This window comes from Xenopus tropicalis, chromosome 5 (genome assembly GCF_000004195.4).
Source record: "Xenopus tropicalis strain Nigerian chromosome 5, UCB_Xtro_10.0, whole genome shotgun sequence".
In the NCBI taxonomy this organism is placed as follows: Eukaryota; Metazoa; Chordata; class Amphibia; order Anura; family Pipidae; genus Xenopus; species Xenopus tropicalis.
The window spans coordinates 151,888,702-151,909,638 of NC_030681.2; the positions used below are offsets into that span (position 1 = coordinate 151,888,702).

Sequence of the window (20,937 nt, forward strand, 5' to 3'; positions counted from 1 at the left end):
GAGGGTCTTAGCCCAGGAGACACCCCAGGTTTGCTGTGGGTGTGGGCCCGGGGGTGTCAGGATCTTTGGATGGTCTTAGCCCAGGAGACACCCCAGGTTTTGGTGTAAAGAAGGGCCCTCCCTATGAGTAAAGCTGCTCATACACCTTCAGATTTTAGTCTTCTTCCGACAAATGTTCGGATATCAATTGTATGTTTAAATGCAATGATCTGAAACTAGAGGTTCCTTTACATGGGCCAATTGTAGCTGCCGATATCTGTCCCTTAGACCAATTCGGCAGCTTATTGGCCCGTGTATGGGCACCAACGACGGGCCTGACCGACCAACGACTGGCCTGAAATCGGGAAGATCTCAATCGGGGCAGTTTGTAATTTAGTTGGATCGGAGACCGCATCGGCTTGTTGATGCAGTCCCCGAACCAACAGACAACTATACCCGCCGTAGGTAGGGATATCGGGAGAAGATCCGCTTGCTTGGCCACCTTAACACTCAGCCTGAAATTGTAGGATAAAGCCCTAAATATAACCAATGGGAGGATGTTCTGAACATGAAATAGTTACAGGCACCAATGGTACCAAAGTGACTCCCATTGTAGGCCCCCAAGGGTATCGGCAGATACACAATACTGCGCAGATTTTATCCTTATCCAACCGGAATTTTCTAACCTGTCAGATCAACTAAACGACTGATCGCCAATGTATGAAATTGATCAGGATCATAATTCTGAGGCCACGCATGGAACGAAAATCATATGAAACTAGGTTTCATACACAGAATCCACAATTTTAGGATTCAGCGGAACCCCAAATCCTTTGCGAAAGATTCTCCCGAATACTGAATCTGAATCCTAATTTAGCATAATAGCAAATGAGGACAGGGAAGGGTTTATTTTGTTTATTTAACAAACATTTCTTTTAGGATTTGGAGTTGGTTCGGCCAGAGGCATGGATTTGGCTGAAAATGAATCCGGCTGAAAAAGGCAGAATTTTGGCTGAATCCCGAACTGATTCCTGGCTTTGGTGCATCCAAATCTGAACGCTAAAGTTTTGGGCCGGTCCTACAGAAATTGTTGGGGTTCGGCTGAATCCTGAACTGATTCCCTAACTGGCAGCGACCAAAATACTAATTTTGTTATGCTTACATTTTATTACTTACTCATATGTAAAGTTAGGGATTGGGGATGCACTGAATTCGTTTCGGGATTCGGGCCGAGTCCAGCCTTTTTTCAAAGTATTCGGTTTCGGCCGAATCCTTACTCTGCGCTGAACCGAATCGGAAGGGTTAGACGTTAGGGGGAGAACATTTTTTGCTGCGCTCGGCGATTTTTAACCCTTCCCAGTCCTAATAAGCATATGCGAATTAGGATTCAATTCGGTATTCGGCTGAATCCGTTGGGGTAGGGTCGGGGGTTTGACGGAACCCAAAAAACGTGGGTACGGTGCATCCCTATTAGGGATCTAACAATGTCACAAGGATCATTCTCCCTATGTATAATCTCACGTGTTATAATAGTGATTAATATGGAATCTATATTAGTATAACGGTACCTGACCCACTGCCGGCTGTGATGGTTCTGGATGTACTTATTAGGCTCAATATATACATTTTATATATATATTTTTTTTTTTTTTTTTTTGTAACCAATACAGTGTCGCTGGGAAACAGCGGAGTTATCACTATTACTGTACCTTTTTCCTTAGTATCATAGGATGTTTGTCTTTTTGCCCCGTTTGCTTGGGATCGGCCTGGCGCGAAAACGTTCCGAGTACTATTTCCCCTTTAAAGGAGAAGCTCGGAGGGAGCTAGCGGAAAGGGCAGCTGAAGCGGATCAGAGAATAAACTCTTGTCCGGTTAAGTGCCGTGAAACAATTTAGCAGCAGTTAATGCACAGATAATTAGGGCTCGGCATTAGAGCGGCGCAGCTAAGGAACGCATTAGCCCGTAGCACTCCGGCTTTGTCACGCCGCCAGCTCCAGGCTTTCATCTCTCACCCTCCGGCTTCCTTTTTATGCTGCTATTCAGAGCAAACTCTTTAATATTTCATGGGCTTATTACTCCAGACTGTTAACAGACTGCTTACGTTGGGTTTTATTGCTCTCCTTTCAGTACTGCCTGTCGGGGCATCCCACGCTGCCGTGCAACGTCCTCAAGTTCAAGTCGACCACGATCATGTTGGACTGCGGCCTGGACATGACCTCGACGCTCAGCTTCCTACCCCTACCTCTTGTGCACAGGTACCCGCCGCCAAAGGCATCTCCTTCTATTAGCAAAGGATTCTGGGAGGATACTCAAGCAGTGAAAGGGACTAGAACACAATAAGCAGTGGGCGTAATTAGCTCACAGGAAGGGGCGGAGCCTCTAAGCAGTGGGCTGGACCTGGCAGCTTTTAATTTTCATTCCCAGAGGCACAAACACCCCCCCCCCCAGCCCAATAAATAGTGACTGTCTGTGGCACCTTACAGCCCCCCTGGCATTCCCAGTACCCAGAGGCACAAACAGCCCCCCCAGCCCAATAAATAGTGACTGTCTGTGGCACCTTACAGCCCCCCTGGCATTCCCAGTACCCAGAGGCACAAACACCCCCCCCCCAGCCCAATAAATAGTGACTGTCTGTGGCACCTTACAGCCCCCCTGGCATTCCCACTACCCAGAGGCACAAACACCCCCCCCCCCAACCCAATAAATAGTGACTGTCTGTGGCACCTTACAGCCCCCCTGGCATTCCCAGTACCCAGAGGCACAAACAACCCCCCCCCCAGCCCAATAAATTGTGACTGTCTGTGGCACCTTACAGCCCCCCTGGCATTCCCAGTACCCAGAGGCACAAACAGCCCCCCCAGCCCAATAAATAGTGACTGTCTGTGGCACCTTACAGCCCCCCTGGCATTCCCAGTACCCAGAGGCACAAACAGCCCCCCCCCCAGCCCAATAAATAGTGACTGTCTGTGGCACCTTACAGCCCCCCTGGCATTCCCAGTACCCAGAGGCACAAACAGCCCCCCCCCAGCCCAATAAATAGTGACTGTCTGTGGCACCTTACAGCCCCCTGGCATTCCCAGTACCCAGAGGCACAAACAGCCCCCCCCCCCAGCCCAATAAATAGTGACTGTCTGTGGCACCTTACAGCCCCCCTGGCATTCCCAGTACCCAGAGGCACAAACAGCCCCCCAGCCCAATAAATAGTGACTGTCTGTGGCACCTTACAGCCCCCCTGGCATTCCCAGTACCCAGAGGCACAAACAGCCCCCCCCCCAGCCCAATAAATAGTGACTGGGTACTGGGAATGCCAGGGGGGCTGTAAGGTGCCACAGACAGAGGAACAAACAGCCCCCCCAGCCCAATAAATAGTGACTGTCTGTGGCACCTTACAGCCCCCCTGGCATTCCCAGTACCCAGAGGCACAAACAGCCCCCCAGCCCAATAAATAGTGAGTGTCTGTGGCACCTTACAGCCCCCCTGGCATTCCCAGTACCCAGAGGCACAAACTGCCCCCCCCAGCCCAATAAATAGTGACTGGGTACTGGGAATGCCAGGGGGGCTGTAAGGTGCCACAGACAGAGGAACAAACAGCCCCCCCAGCCCAATAAATAGTGACTGTCTGTGGCACCTTACAGCCCCCCCTGGCATTCCCAGTACCCAGAGGAACAAACAGCCCCCCCAGCCCAATAAATAGTGACTGTCTGTGGCACCTTACAGCCCCCCCCGGCATTCCCAGTACCCAGAGGCACAAACTGCCCCCCCCAGCCCAATAAATAGTGACTGGGTACTGGGAATGCCAGGGGGGCTGTAAGGTGCCACAGACAGAGGAACAAACAGCCCCCCCCAGACCAATAAATAGTGACTGTCTGTGGCACCTTACAGCCCCCCTGGCATTCCCAGTACCCAGAGGCACAAACAGCCCCCCCCCCAGCCCAATAAATAGTGACTGTCTGTGGCACCTTACAACCCCCCTGGCATTCCCAGTACCCAGAGGCACAAACAGCCCCCCCCCCAGCCCAATAAATAGTGACTGTCTGTGGCACCTTACAGCCCCCCTGGCATTCCCAGTACCCAGAGGCACAAACAGCCCCCCCAGCCCAATAAATAGTGACTGTCTGTGGCACCTTACAGCCCCCCTGGCATTCCCAGTACCCAGAGGCACAAACAGCCCCCCCCCCCCCAGCCCAATAAATAGTGACTGTCTGTGGCACCTTACAGCCCCCCTGGCATTCCCAGTACCCAGAGGCACAAACAGCCCCCCCAGCCCAATAAATAGTGACTGTCTGTGGCACCTTACAGCCCCCCTGGCATTCCCAGTACCCAGAGGCACAAACAGCCCCCCCAGACCTATAAATAGTGACTGTCTGTGGCACCTTACAGCCCCTCTGGCATTTGCCAGAACCCACAGATTGCCAGTCCAGCCTGGCATTAACTAGCCAATGCGGCCCTCGATCCGATGAGAAAATCAAACCTGCCTGATAGACAGCTGGACTTTAGTTGCAAAGTGGGATAAAATGGCGGCGTGTAACCCGACCAGCTATGAGCACTCTCTGGCTCTATACAAATTGTGCAGGTTGGGTAGGAAGTGCCAATAGCAGGAATTATATTCACCAGCTCCTCTTTTATTCCCGTTACTCCTGTAGAGCCGACTTCTGTAGAAAGATCTTTTCTTCTTTTAATCCTTTCCCCCCGTTTCATGCAGTCAGGCTTTTGGCGGGGAGAAGTCTCTGGCATTTCCAGTCTCATCTGTCGCCTGTCACAAACAGCATGAGAGTCTCTCCCGGTGACATCTCGCCATCAATCATTCTTTTATCCCTCGTCAGCGTTACTGTAAGCTGGGAGATCAGATAGGAAACAACACTTGTCAATAGGGTTTCGGCTTAGTGAGCGGAATCTTAATTCTGAGAAATGAAACGTCTTTTCCCCTTTGTTCTACACTTTATTGGGTTTTGCTTCTCTCTGTGCTTCTCTCTTACATCCTACCCCAGGTACTCAGCGAGGGGTAACCCCCCTTCCCTAGCTAGGAAAAAGCCCCCAAATATGGCAGGTTCTCAAACGTATGTAGGTCAGTCAATGCATCTGGTTGACTACTTTGAGACTCAAATAAAATGTAACAGTAGTAGCCTGCCTTCAGCCTGCCTCCTCCCAATCCCACAATCCCCTGCTGCACAGGTGATGTCAATAAGGAAAGGAACATCCCAGTGCAATGCATTGTGGGTTATGTAGTTCCTGCATGCTGTCTGTAAGCTGTGGGGAAGTTGTTACAATTTGTAACATCAGTGTTTTAGTCCCTCCTCCCCTGCCAGGATTTCCAGTGATGCAGAAAGAGAAGAACTGTTTTGAAGATGTTTTTTAGCATCTAAAATTATGTTTATTTATATTGGAACAGATTACAGGGATAGGGATATTAGGAGTTTCTGCGTTGTGTGGGGCTCTTTAACAGATTTTGGTCGAAGTTCCCCTTTAATGTTCCCCTTCCTCCCAGTTACCACATTAGGTAAGCTCTGAGTGGGCAATTCTTCTGATACTGGCAAATATGTTGGTGCCAAGTATATTGACTTTAATGGTTCTGCACCGGTTCTCACATGTTTGAGCCTATTTATGCCAAGTCTGTGGTTACCAAGCATCAAAAAGTTACCCACTGAAAATATGTTTTGTTGAAGGTTCCCCTTCTTGCTAAATGTCTGTATATTGTGTTACGGATATTCTAATGCAGCTTAACGTAGAACTAAAGCCTAACTAAAGAATTAGGCTAGAACATTAAATAAACCCAATAGGGCTGTTCTGCCCCAATAAGGGGTAATTATATCTTAGTTGGGATCAAGTACAGGTACTGTTTTATTATTACAGAGAAAAGGGAATCATTTAACCATGAAATAAACCCAATAGGGCTGTTCTGCCCCCAATAAGGGGTAATTATATCTTAGTTGGGATCAAGTACAGGTACTGTTTTATTATTACAGAGAAAAGGGAATCATTTAACCATTAAATAAACCCAATAGGGCTGTTCTGCCCCAATAAGGGGTAATTATATCTTAGTTGGGATCAAGTACAGGTACTGTTTTATTATTACAGAGAAAAGGGAATCATTTAACCATGAAATAAACCCAATAGGGCTGTTCTGCCCCCAATAAGGGGTAATTATATCTTAGTTGGGATCAAGTACAGGTACTGTTTTATTATTACAGAGAAAAGGGAATCATTTAACCATTAAATAAACCCAATAGGGCTGTTCTGCCCCCAATAAGGGGTAATTATATCTTAGTTGGGATCAAGTACAGGTACTGTTTTATTATTACAGAGAAAAGGGAATCATTTAACCATGAAATAAACCCAATAGGGCTGTTCTGCCCCCAATAAGGGGTAATTATATATTAGTTGGGATCAAGTACAGGTACTGTTTTATTATTACAGAGAAAAGGGAATCATTTAACCATTAAATAAACCCAATAGGGCTTTTCTGCCCCCAATAAGGGGTAATTATATCTTAGTTGGGATCACGTACAGGTACTGTTTTATTATTACAGAGAAAAGGGAATCATTTAACCATTAAATAAACCCAATAGGGCTGTTCTGCCCCCAATAAGGGGTAATTATATCTTAGTTGGGATCAAGTACAGGTACTGTTTTATTATTACAGAGAAAAGGGAATCATTTAACCATTAAATAAACCCAATAGGGCTGTTCTGCCCCAATAAGGGGTAATTATATCTTAGTTGGGATCAAGTACAGGTACTGTTTTATTATTACAGAGAAAAGGGAATCATTTAACCATGAAATAAACCCAATAGGGCTGTTCTGCCCCCAATAAGGGGTAATTATATCTTAGTTGGGATCAAGTACAGGTACTGTTTTATTATTACAGAGAAAAGGGAATCATTTAACCATTAAATAAACCCAATAGGGCTGTTCTGCCCCCAATAAGGGGTAATTATATCTTAGTTGGGATCAAGTACAGGTACTGTTTTATTGAGTCTCAGTGGTTAAAGCCTGACAAAAAGTGTCATTATCCAGACTGGTTAAAACCATGTATCCTTTTAATGAGGAAGTCGTTAAGCTATAGAGCAAAGTTCCTTAAGTGCTATCAAATTGTCTAAAAATGCTAATATCCATCTAGCAGATTGCAGTTCCTTTATGGTATAGAGAGGAATATCACATTGAATTGTGAAGTTTTGCCTTAGTGTTTGAGTCCCTCAGGGACTTTGCATCAATTTGTGCAACAAAATCGTATTTGTCGCAACGAGTAGGAGAGTTTCGGATCCATTCAAGCTTCGGTATGGTGACTTTCCTTGGGCCAGGTTGGAGGCTTCCAAAAACATGCACAGAAGCTTCAAAGTCAGAAAGGTTTTCCCGCCATTTACGATAGTTCGGATATGAAAATTTCCTGAATTTCGGATCGCCAATACGATATTATCGCGACTACATTTTTGATCATCAGAACGTATCTAATCCGAATTTTACCCATTTCGGGATTCGAACTCGTACTTTTATGAGTCTGCCCCTTAATGTCATGTAGGCATTAGATATTTTGAGACAATTTGCAATTGGTCTTCATGTCTTATTGTCCGTTATTTAGCTTTCCATTTGGTATTTTAGCAGCTATCTGGTTGCTAGGGGCTTATTTACCCGTTACATCCTCAAGCACAAGGGAGCTCCTTGCTCCTCCCTATAGCTGCGATTGGCAGGAACCTTTTGTTCCGAATTGCGCACTGTTATTCCTATTGGCGCAGGTGAATTGTGGGGCTACTTTCTGGTCTAGAGGTGGTTCTCTTTGCGCCCTGGATCAATGGCGGCAGTTCATTTGCGCCATTGTGGGAAAAGAAACATGGCGACTGTGCAAGAAATGGCAATTTTGGACATAAACAAGCCCTATGGTCTTCTGTGCAATCACTTTAAAGAAAATAAATAGGATTATTATTATTATTGCATACATTTTCCATAGATCTATAGAACTGTCTGTAGAGGTAACCTGAGAGCTTGTATAACCTCTTCGTTATCTCGGTTTTCCGTCGCTAATTACTGCTATTTCTAAAGTGCAATTTCAGTTGGAATCTGGTTTGCAAACGCCACGGTGGGTAATATTGTCTGAGATATTAATCTGAAGCATTTACTAAATATCATTAATGGATAAAATAAAGCCATTAGAGCGCCCTGTCCTCATTTGCCGCTGCCATAGCCGGTTTTTACCTTTCCGTGCCAGGTAGCCCCAGAGTCAATCCCAGGCACAACGGGGTTAATGGCTTCTCATTGTATTTACTGGAACAATGTCGATTGGAGATGCTTGGAAGTAATTCACATTTGACTCTTTTTCATTTATGACATTGATATCTTGGCTTAAACCGGGAAACTGAAGTTTTTATAAACAAACTAGACAAGTATTGTATTTTAGGTCACTTTTGCCGTTTTCAATTAGAAAAAAAAAAAACGATTGGTTTACGGCAAGGTTTGATTTTTGTTCCGTACCGCACTTGGCCTTGGGAATCAAGTTTATTTCTGACAAAGGTGTAATGGTCAAACCGTGGTCAAACGTAATGTTGTGTTTGTGTAGATGGGCTTCCTTTTAGGTCGGTTCATAGCCGGTATAGACAGGGGGTTGTTAACTGCTTGACTCCCAAAGTAGATTTCCAAGATAAAATGTGATACGGGTATAAACATAGGCGATTTTTGTGTTTGTGATGGCTAATTAGGACATTTTCTACACACTTCTTTATAGTATCCCTGGCCCTGTTGCACTTTTACTACCCCATGGGAGCATAAATGGCAATATTAACCTCGTCGATCACCTTGTGCGATAAATATAGTGCAAAATTCATGTATAATAACCTAGAACAAACGGCAGGATAAATACAGAGCCAATTCCATGTATAATACCCCAGAACCCACAGCGGGATAAATACAGTGCCAATTCCATGTATAATACCCCAGAACCCACAGCAGGATAAATACAGCGCCAATTCCATGTATAATACCCCAGAACCCACAGCAGGATAAATACAGCGCCAATTCCATGTATAATACCCCAGAACCCACAGCAGGATAAATACAGCGCCAATTCCATGTATAATACCCCAGAACCCACAGCAGGATAAATACAGTGCCAATTCCATGTATAATACCCCAGAACCCACAGCAGGATAAATACAGTGCCAATTCCATGTATAATACCCCAGAACCCACAGCAGAATAAATACAGTGCCAATTCCATGTATAATACCCCAGAACACACGGCAGGATAAATACAGTGCCAATTCCATGTATAATACCCCAGAACCCACAGCAGGATAAATACAGTGCCAATTCCATGTATAATACCCCAGAACCCACAGCAGAATAAATACAGTGCCAATTCCATGTATAATACCCCAGAACCCACAGCAGGATAAATACAGTGCCAATTCCATGTATAATACCCCAGAACCCACAGCGGGATAAATACAGTGCCAATTCCATGTATAATATCCCAGAACCCACAGCGGGATAAATACAGTGCCAATTCCATGTATAATACCCCAGAACCCACAGCGGGATAAATACAGTGCCAATTCCATGTATAATACCCCAGAACCCACAGCGGGATAAATACAGTGCCAATTCCATGTATAATACCCCAGAACCCACAGCGGGATAAATACAGTGCCAATTCCATGTATAATACCCCAGAACCCACAGCAGGATAAATACAGTGCCAATTCCATGTATAATACCCCAGAACCCACAGCAGGATAAATACAGTGCCAATTCCATGTATAATACCCCAGAACCCACAGCAGGATAAATACAGTGCCCAATTCCATGTATAATACCCAGAACCCACAGCAGGATAAATACAGTGCCAATTCCATGTATAATACCCCAGAACCCACAGCAGGATAAATACAGTGCCAATTCCATGTATAATACCCCAGAACCCACAGCAGGATAAATACAGTGCCAATTCCATGTATAATACCCCAGAACCCACAGCAGGATAAATACAGCGCCAATTCCATGTATAATACCCCAGAACCCACAGCAGGATAAATACAGTGCCAATTCCATGTAAAATACCTGTGTTGTAATCAATTTATTCCTTTTATTTTACAGTACTCGTTTATCCAAGCTTCCAGGATGGGTAACAAAAGACGGGAATAACCAGTTTGAAAAGGTAGGTTTATTATATAGCCAGAACGGTAAAAAAAAACAAAAAACACTTTCTTCTTTTTGAAACCCATTGTGCGCTGAAGCTTTGTGGCAGCACTGTATCAATAGTGATCGTTTAGCAGTTGTCTGCTGTAAGTTGCAAAGTCTACACTTTAATGTAACACTGACACGGGAAACATGTTTGTTACAAACCCATCAGTTAATAGAGCTTCTCCAGCAGAATCCTGCATTGTAATCTGTTTTTCCCATGGGGCTAGCCATATTCTTCATTTCCCAGGGTGCCACAGCCATGTGACCTGTGCTCTGATAAACTTCACTCACACTTTACTGCTGCGCTGCAAGTTGGAGTGATATCCCCCCCTCCCCCCCCAGCAGCCGATCAGCAGAACAATGGGAAGGGAGCAAGATAGCAGCTCCCAGTAGGTATCAGAATAGCACTCAATAGTAAGAAATCCAAGTCCGGCTTGGGACTCCTCCAGTTACATGGGAGTAGGAGAAACAATAGGTTAGCTGAAAGCAGTTCTAATGTGTAGCGCTGGCTGAAAACTCAGACTCAGGCACACTTTACTGCTGCGCTGCAAGTTGGAGTGATATCCCCCCCCCTCACCCCCAGCAGCCGATCAGCAGAACAATGGGAAGGGAGCAAGATAGCAGCTCCCAGTAGGTATCAGAATAGCACTCAATAGTAAGAAATCCAAGTCCGGCTTGGGACTCCTCCAGTTACATGGGAGTAGGAGAAACAATAGGTTAGCTGAAAGCAGTTCTAATGAGTAGCGCTGGCTGAAAGCTCAGACTCAGGCACAAGGCACTGAGATGGCGCCTACACACCAATATTACAGCTACAAATACATTTGTTGGTACAAGAATAAAAGGTTAAATGGCAGAGGGAATTATTTGCTGTGTAACAGTGTCATTTGGACATATTTATGGCGTTTAAAGGAACAGTTCGGTGTAAAAATGAAACTGCCCATTATTTTGGACATCTGCCCACTCCAGCCTTACACAATATTCCCCTATCTATGGCCACACACATATAGTCATTGTTCTGTACCCAACAAAACATTGTAAGACTGCTGCCTTCGCTATGATTGGTTCCTGAATACATCAGTCTTTGGATTGGCCACGGACAGCAGTCACATTATTGATTGGTTCGTCATCTTCTGGAAAGAATGTTCTACTGTTATTGCTAAATTGCCCCAACATTTACACAGGTCAGACCTTAGAAGCAGTCGATATCCACGACATGATAATATCCGTCCCCGACGTTTGTTCAACACACAGATTATTGTACAAAATCTTGTATCTGAACAACTTGGGGGTTATTTATCAACATTTATATTTTTTTTATGCAATTTAAATCGTCAATTTGGTTTAAAAAAACACAATTTTTTGTTATTTATTAAGCAAAAAGTTTCTAGTTTAAAAAAAATACAAAAAGTTCACAAACATAATTTTGATAAATATGTACATACGGGGCCACATTTACTACAAACGGCAGCTCAGGCGCTTACCCAAGTACAGAGCTGGGATACAGAACTCATCGAAATTCAGGCTTTAAAGCAGGTCCCGCCCCCAATTTTTATCAATTGACACACAGCACTTACTAAAAACTGCTAACCATGCTCAGTCCCCGATGCCCTTTCTAGTAGTTTTCATTAAAAGGTTGATGAAAATGATTAGAACATTTATTACTTTTAATTAACATTTTTCACGCCAACCTTCTTCCGAAATGTATTGAAATTGAAAAAAATTGTCTAGTAGTTTTTCACCTTATTGGGGGCAGAACAGCCCTATTGGGTTTATTTCATGGTTAAATGATTCCCTTTTCTCTGTAATAATAAAACAGTACCTGTACTTGATCCCAACTAAGATATAATTACCCCTTATTGGGGGCAGAACAGCCCTATTGGGTTTATTTCATGGTTAAATGATTCCCTTTTCTCTGTAATAATAAAACAGTACCTGTACTTGATCCCAACTAAGATATAATTACCCCTTATTGGGGCAGAACAGCCCTATTGGGTTTATTTAATGGTTAAATGATTCCCTTTTCTCTGTAATAATAAAACAGTACCTGTACTTGATCCCAACTAAGATATAATTACCCCTTATTGGGGGCAGAACAGCCCTATTGGGTTTATTTAATGGTTAAATGATTCCCTTTTCTCTGTAATAATAAAACAGTACCTGTACTTGATCCCAACTAAGATATAATTAATCTTTATTGGAGGCAGAACAATCCTACTGGGTTTGATTAATGGTTTATTGATTCTTTAGTAGACTTAAGGTAGGAGATCCAAATTCCAGAAAGACCCCTTATCTGGAATACCTCGGGTCCCGAGCATTCTGGATAATGGGTCCTATAACTGTAGTAAGAGGTCAGCAGGTTGGACCTGACTTAGATAAAGAGCCCCCAAGGCAGGGCCCACACTGGCATTGATAATCTCCCCCCTTTTCCCTCTCAACCAATCTCTCAGTTGAGCCCTTGGGGCACTTGTCTATTTCAAAAATTCACATATATGTTTGGCAAACTGGCACCTTTAGCTCGTAAAAAAGCTTAGCTACTTAAATGGGAAAATCCAGGTGCTCCACCCCCAAACCCCCAGCCTCAGGGACAAACTGTTAGACATCAAAACAAAAACCAAACTGGGGAAGGGCACTCCAGTAATCCAAAAACAGGCCATTCCAATAATTAAAGAGAAAAACTTTATTATATACTCATCTCAGAGCAGCCCGACGCGTTTCGTGTCTATCTGGCACTTAATCATAGCACTTGTCTGTCTCCCCAGGAGCTGAAGGAATGCTCTGGCCGTGTGTTTGTGGATTCCGTTCCAGAGTTCTGCCTGCCTGAGGTAAGTGAATGGCCCGTTACTTAATGGTTGGTAGCTGGGACCCTTCGGAACAAGATTTATTGGGGTGACTGTATGATATAAACGTTCCCCAAACCCCCAGTCCTTGGCAGTGGGCACAGTCCCATGACACTTGCCTTATCCTTGCCCAGTAATGCAAAGCTTGCCCTAGAGATGCCAGCTGAGCCAAATCCGCCATACCCAATCAAGCCTGGTCCCTTTTGGACATGCCATTTTATGACCCAACCATTCCCTTGGCTCCACCCACCGCATCTAGGTTTTAAATACGGTTGATGCCTGAAAAATCTGGAACAGATGACAGGTCTGATGGGCACGTATCTACGTTCTCGTCCATTGGGGCATTTTATTGAGCGAAGAGCCTCTTCTTCCAAAAACATACTTTTTAACAGATTACTGTGCTGACCAGAGCCACGCACCCTACAAGCTGGGACCATGTTGGTTTCTAGCTCATTTGCCCCATAAAGGGGATCAGTGCCAGGGAGTAAGGAAGTGAAGTGGGCAAACATGGCTGCCGTAAACAGGGGCCATTTTAAAGAGCAAGGGGTCACCAAGATGGAGTGACTGCCACCCTGAGACTGCCATCTGTACACATGAGTGGCTTTGGAGGCTTTAGATATAAATTTGACATTTCTTTTTCTCTCCATTTATCCGAGTGAGTCAACATTGTACTCACAGCGCAGGGAATCGTCATTGCTCATCACTTGGTATCCTTGCCCGCCCCCCCCCCCCGAACAGAATGATGGATTTGGGGTGGGGGGGGTAGCTGTAACCCATTAGCTTCCAGGACTGGCGCTCTGAGCTCAGTAGGATGGAGTCGGCCCGCGTGGAGATGCCAGACACCGGCCAGGCCCCGGGCTGCAGACGTGGTTAATATTCTCCTGTTCTCCCTTTTCAGACAGAGTTGATAGATCTGTCTACTGTAGATGTGATTCTCATCTCTAACTATCACTGTATGATGGCGCTGCCATACATCACCGAGCGCACCGGCTTCACTGGCACTGTGTACGCCACCGAGCCGACGGTTCAGATTGGCAGGTAAAATGGGATGTGAAGGATCTTTTCCTCTCTTCATTATAGAATGAAATGACTGTCTGATACACCCAGCCGCATCAGTAGAGGCACCCTAGCCGTGCCATAGGCATCATGGCTGTAGAGCAGAAGGTTTGATACCTTTGTGGCCTTCATGCCTTTTCTTACTGATTTGGGCAACCTATTGTCCCCAGATCTGACCATTAAAAGCATGTGGGCTGACACTTTGTCAGTCTGGATTGGCCAGCCCCACAGTTTGGGAGCCACCGTGTTATGGTTTCAGCAATAGAACCTAGGCTTGTCCTGACTTTTTCGGCAGAGATAGCTACTGCAGAGACTAGATTGTACAGGAGAGATAGCTAGTGTAGAGACTACATTGTACAGGAGCGATAGCTAGTGCAGAGGCTATATTGTACAGGAGAGATAGCTAGTGCAGAGACTACATTGTACAGGAGCGATAGCTAGTGCAGAGACTACATTGTACAGGAGCGATAGCTAGTGCAGAGACTACATTGTACAGGAGCGATAGCTAGTGCAGAGACTACATTGTACAGGAGCGATAGCTACTGCAGAGACTAGATTGTACAGGAGAGATAGCTAGTGCAGCGACTACATTGTACAGGAGCGATAGCTAGTGTAGAGACTACATTGTACAGGAGCGATAGCTAGTGCAGAGGCTACATTGTACAGGAGAGATAGCTGGTGCAGAGACTCCATTGTACAGGAGCGATAGCTAGTGCAGAGACTCCATTGTACAGGAGCGATAGCTAGTGCAGAGACTACATTGTACAGGAGAGATAGCTAGTGCAGAGGCTACATTGTACAGGAGAGATAGCTAGTGCAGAGGCTACATTGTACAGGAGAGATAGCTAGTGCAGAGGCTACATTGTACAGGAGAGATAGCTAGTGCAGAGGCTACATTATACAGGAGAGATAGCTAGTGCAGAGGCTACATTATACAGGAGAGATAGCTAGTGCAGAGGCTACATTGTACAGCAGAGATAGCTAGTGCAGAGGCTACATTGTACAGGCGAGATAGCTAGTGCAGAGACTCCATTGTACAGGAGAGATAGCTAGTGAAGAGACCCATTGTACAGGAGAGACAGCTAGTGCAGAGACTACATTGTACAGGAGCGATAGCTGGTGTAGAGACTACATTGTACAGGAGCGATAGCTAGTGCAGAGGCTACATTGTACAGGAGAGATAGCTAGTGCAGAGACTACATTGTACAGCAGAGATAGCTAGTGCAGAGGCTACATTGTACAGGCGAGATAGCTAGTGCAGAGACTCCATTGTACAGGAGAGATAGCTAGTGAAGAGACCCATTGTACAGGAGAGACAGCTAGTGCAGAGACTACATTGTACAGGAGCGATAGCTGGTGTAGAGACTACATTGTACAGGAGCGATAGCTAGTGCAGAGGCTACATTGTACAGGAGAGATAGCTAGTGCAGAGACTACATTGTACAGGAGCGATAGCTAGTGCAGAGGCTACATTGTACAGGCGAGATAGCTAGTGCAGAGACTCCATTGTACAGCAGAGATAGCTAGTGCAGAGGCTACATTGTACAGCAGAGATAGCTAGTGCAGAGGCTACATTGTACAGCAGAGATAGCTAGTGCAGAGGCTACATTGTACAGGCGAGATAGCTAGTGCAGAGACTCCATTGTACAGGAGAGATAGCTAGTGAAGAGACCCATTGTACAGGAGAGACAGCTAGTGCAGAGACTACATTGTACAGGAGCGATAGCTGGTGTAGAGACTACATTGTACAGGAGCGATAGCTAGTGCAGAGGCTACATTGTACAGGAGAGATAGCTAGTGCAGAGACTACATTGTACAGGAGCGATAGCTAGTGCAGAGACTACATTGTACAGGAGCGATAGCTAGTGCAGAGACTACATTGTACAGGAGCGATAGCTAGTGCAGAGACTACATTGTACAGGAGCGATAGCTAGTGCAGAGACTACATTGTACAGGAGCGATAGCTACTGCAGAGACTAGATTGTACAGGAGAGATAGCTAGTGCAGAGACTACATTGTACAGGAGCGATAGCTAGTGTAGAGACTACATTGTACAGGAGCGATAGCTAGTGCAGAGGCTACATTGTACAGGAGAGATAGCTGGTGCAGAGACTCCATTGTACAGGAGCGATAGCTAGTGCAGAGACTCCATTGTACAGGAGCGATAGCTAGTGCAGAGACTACATTGTACAGGAGCGATAGCTAGTGCAGAGACCCATTGTACAGGAGAGATAGCTAGTGCAGAGACCCATTGTACAGGAGCGATAGCTAGTGCAGAGACCCATTGTACAGGAGAGATAGCTTGTGCAGAGACCCATTGTACAGGAGAGATAGCGTGGGTTCATGTGCCACGGAAAATATATGTTTTCATGCATTTTTTTCAATTTTTTTCCCCGTTCTAACAGTAAAACTGATATTTCTGCAGGCTTTTGATGGAAGAACTAGTGAATTTCATTGAACGGGTACCCAAGGCTCAGTCTGCCACCTTGTGGAAGCACAAGGATGTACAAAGGTATTCCCTATTCCTTCTTATGAAGATGTATTGTTATTATTCCTTATGTATTCCAAAGCACCGTGATTATACATCATTCCCATCAGCCCCTGCCCCAGTGAGCTTACAATCTAAGGTCCCTATCACATTCCCATCAGTCCCTGCCCTAGTGGAGCTTACAATCTAAGGTCCCTATCACATTCCCATCAGTCCCTGCCCCAGTGAGCTTACAATCTAAGGTCCCTATCACATTCCCATCAGTCCCTGCCCCAGTGAGCTTACAATCTAAGGTCCCTATCCCATTCCCATCAGTCCCTGCCCCAGTGGAGCTTATAATCTAAGGTCCCTATCACACTCCCATCAGTCCCTGCCCCAGTGGAGCTTACAATCTAAGGTCCCTATCCCATTCCCATCAGTCCCTGCCCCAGTGAGCTTACAATCTAAGGTCCCTATCACATTCCCATCAGTCCCTGCCCCAGTGAGCTTACAATCTAAGGTCCCTATCACATTCCCATCAGTCCCTGCCCCAGTGAGCTTACAATCTAAGGTCCCTATCACATTCCCATCAGTCCCTGCCCCAATGAGTTTACAATCTAAGGTCCCTATCACATTCCCATCAGTCCCTGCCCCAATGAGTTTACAATCTAAGGTCCCTATCACATTCCCATCAGTCCCTGCCCCAATGAGCTTACAATCTAAGGTCCCTATCACAGCCCCTCTGGCATTTGCCAGAACCCACAGATTGCCAGTCCGGGCCTGAGAAGAGATCCTATTGCTAATGGGAAGAGCACAAACCGCAACCAAAGCCTCAGCTCATTGGCACGAGGCAGAAGAGAATTGAGGCTAAGTATATTTTATATATATATATATATATGCAGGCATTTTCGGTAGTATTTATCCAGGGTTTATGCTGCTGATCAGTAGATTGTACAAGGAGCCAGTGGGAGAGATGAGAGCAGGCAGTAACACTGCTGCTGTACAAGGGCGAGGCATCTAATGGCCCCGGAATTAATGCATCACAAGGCAATTTATCTCTGCATTGCTTGGCAGAGGTTTGTGGCTACAGTATTTAGCGCTACGACCCGTCACTCATGCCCGGCTCAGACAGACAAATCGATTGGCTGTTTAAGAGAGGACGTGTCGGTAATAGAAAGAGCAGTGCCCTCTTAACCCCGTAGGTACTTTTGGGAAATGTGCAGGGATTTTAACCCCTGGTGGGGATGCTGGGAGTTCCAGTCACCAGTATATCAGTGGCCCATAGTATAGAATGAGGCCTGGCAGCAGGTTGGCTCACTGTCCCCTTGGGCTGTTGCAGGCTGCTGCCCGTACCGCTAAAGGATGCCGTGGAGGTTTTCACCTGGAGGAAATGCTACACCATGCAGGAGGTGAATGCAGCTCTGAGCAAGATCCAGCTCGTTGGATACTCCCAGAAAATAGTAAGTGCTGCCATTTAGGCACAACTGTCAGCTCCTGGGCCTAGTGACCCCCAACACAACTTACGTTTGATACGTTTATTAAAGGGGCAGGTCACCTTTAAGTTAATATATTATAGAATGGCCAATTCTAAGCAACTTTTTAATTCGTCTTCACTTTTTGTTATAGTTTTTTTGTTTGCTTTCCTCTTCTACATCTTTTCAGCTTTCAAATGGGGGCCAAAATCCATCTTGCCCTGTGAGGCTCCAGTTTTATTGTTATTTGTACTTTTTATTACTTATTTCCCTCACGTCCCTTGGCAGCACTTACTTAGAGAGACGTCATACCTAGGGTAGGAAAAACACCGCCTTCTCCAATAATTAATTCCGCCCCCTTTACCCATAAAACCCCTCTTCCCTCCACCAGCCTTCAGTGTTTTTTTCCTACCGGATGGATTACACCGTTTACTTGCCTGGGCGCCTGTCAGACGGCCGTGCCCCCAGATGCTGCGTAAGTCCAGGGCGTCATTCAGACGAGTGTGCCCCCTGTGATGTGGTTTTTTTGTGGGAACCCTTACGCTGAGGCCCAGGAGGGCTTGTTATGGGTTGCCAATCGGTGATTGTGCTTCCCTTAAGCGAGTACAAGTGTTTTATGAGTTACCGCAGGTTGGGAGCGCAGATGGAACGCATGGGGCACTTGCGGTGACGTCACTAACTCGCGCCGCGCTGCGTAGGTGAAACGCAGACGCGAGGCAGATGGAACGCATAGGGAGCAGGTCACTTCCGGAGGGCTGGTTTTTAAACTGGCGGTTATAGTAACATAGTAACATAGTAAGTTGGGTTGAAAAAAGACATACGTCCATCAAGTTCAATCATAATGCCTATACCTAACCTGCCTAACTACAAGTTGATCCAGAGGAAGGCAAAAAACCCCATCTGAAGCCTCTCTAATTTGCCTCAGAGGGGAAAAAATTCCTTCCTGACTCCAAGATGGCAATCGGACCAGTCCCTGTATCAACTTGTACTAAGAGCTATCTCCCATAACCGTGTATTCCCTCACTTGCTAAGAATCCATCCAGCCCCTTCTTAAAGCTATATAATGTATCAGCCAGTACGACTGATTCGGGGAGGGAATTCCACAACTTCACAGCTCTCACTGTAAAAAATCCTTTCCGAATATTTAAATGGAACCTCCCTTCTTCTAAACGGAGTGGGTGCCCTCGTGTCCGTTGGAAGGACCTACTGGTAAATAAAACATTAGAGAGGTTATTATATGATCCCCTTATATATTTATACATAGTTATCATGTCACCTCTTAAGCGCCTCTTCTCCAGTGTAAACAGACCCAACTTGGCCAGTCTTTCTTCATAACCGAGACTTTCCATACCCTTTACCAGCTTAGTTGCCCTTCTCTGGACCCTCTCTAGCTCAATAATGTCCCGTTTGAGCACTGGAGACCAAAACTGAACAGCATATTCTAGATGGGGCCTTACCAGTGCTCTGTAAAGGGGAAGAATAACCCCCTCCTCCCGTGAATCTATACCCCTTTTAATACAGCTCAGAACCTTGTTTGCCCTTGCAGCTGCTGCCTGGCATTGCTTGCTACAGCCAAGTTTATTATCTACAAGGACTCCAAGATCCTTCTCCATTATGGATTTGCCTAGTGCAGTCCCATTAAGGTTATACGGGGCTTGCATATTTTTACATCCCAGGTGCATGACCTTACATTTATCCACATTAAATCTCATCTGCCACTTAGCTGCCCAGATTGCCAGTTGGTCAAGATCCTGCTGCAGGGATGTCACATCCTGGATAGAATTGACTGGTCTGCAGAGTTTTGTGTCATCTGCAAACACTGATACATTACTCATAATACCCTCCCCTAAGTCATTTATGAACAAATTAAACAAAAGTGGACCCAGTACAGAACCCTGAGGGACCCCACTGAGAACCTTACTCCAAGTAGAGAATGTGCCATTAACAACCCCCCTCTGTACCCGATCCTGTAGCCAGTTTTCTATCCATGTGCAAACGACTTCACTAAGACCAATAGACCTTAGCTTAGAAAGCAGTCGTTTGTGGGGAACGGTATCAAATGCTTTGGCAAAATCCAAATAGATTATATCTACTGCATCCCCACTGTCCAGCTTCTTACTTACCTCATCATAAAAAGCAATTAAATTGGTCTGACATGACCTGTCCTTCATAAAGCCATGCTGATTACTGCTCATAATGCCATTCTCCACTACATAATTTTGAATGTGATCCCTTAACAAGCCTTCAAATAACTTGCCCACCACGGATGTCAAACTTACAGGCCTATAATTGCCAGGCTGAGATCTTATTCCCTTTTTAAATATGGGAGTGACATTCGCCCTCTTCCAATCACTAGGTACCATACCTGATGAAAGAGAGTCTGAGAATATCAGAAACAAGGGCCACTGCAATTCTGCCCCTAGCTCTCTCAGTACCCGAGGGTGTATTCCATCTGGCCCAGGTGCCTTGTTTACATTTATCGTGTGTAACCCTTTAAGCACCATATCCTGTGCCAACCACTGTGTAGTTGGAGCTGAGGCAACAGTGAAGCTATTGGGTGAGACTTGGCCCACTGGCTCCTCTACTGTATACACAGAAGAAAAGAACTGGTTAAGCACATCTGCCTTTTCTGTATCCGCTGTAACCATATTGTTATTATAACTCAATGGGGCCACACCCTCAACCTGCATCTTTTTACTATTAATATACTTAAAAAACTTTTTGGGGTTAGTCTTGGCCTCGGCCGCGATGCGCTCCTCATTTTCTATCTTTGCCTTCCGGATTGCTGTTTTACAACACTTGTTATAGTGTTTATATTCATTAAACGCAGCTACTGTCCCCTCTGACTTATATTTCTTAAAAGCTTTCCTTTTTTTCCCTATTAACTTCTTTACCTCAGAGTTAAGCCACATAGGGTGATTCTTAACACTTCTACTTTTTCTTATTAATGGAATGA

The 20,937-nt window shown here is 45.4% G+C and overlaps 1 protein-coding gene across 2 annotated transcripts in view; it reads left to right on the forward strand.

The window, feature by feature from the left end:
- Window positions 1-20,937, forward strand: part of ints9 (integrator complex subunit 9) — a 42,759-nt gene that overhangs the window by 4,857 nt on the left and 16,965 nt on the right. Inside the window, 6 exon segments of one of the 2 annotated variants that reach the window (NM_001016601.2) lie at window positions 2,107-2,234; window positions 10,063-10,123; window positions 12,909-12,971; window positions 13,885-14,024; window positions 16,468-16,554; window positions 17,849-17,969. In NM_001016601.2, coding sequence (NP_001016601.1) covers window positions 2,107-2,234; window positions 10,063-10,123; window positions 12,909-12,971; window positions 13,885-14,024; window positions 16,468-16,554; window positions 17,849-17,969 — 600 coding nt within the window. 2 annotated transcript variants of the gene reach the window in all.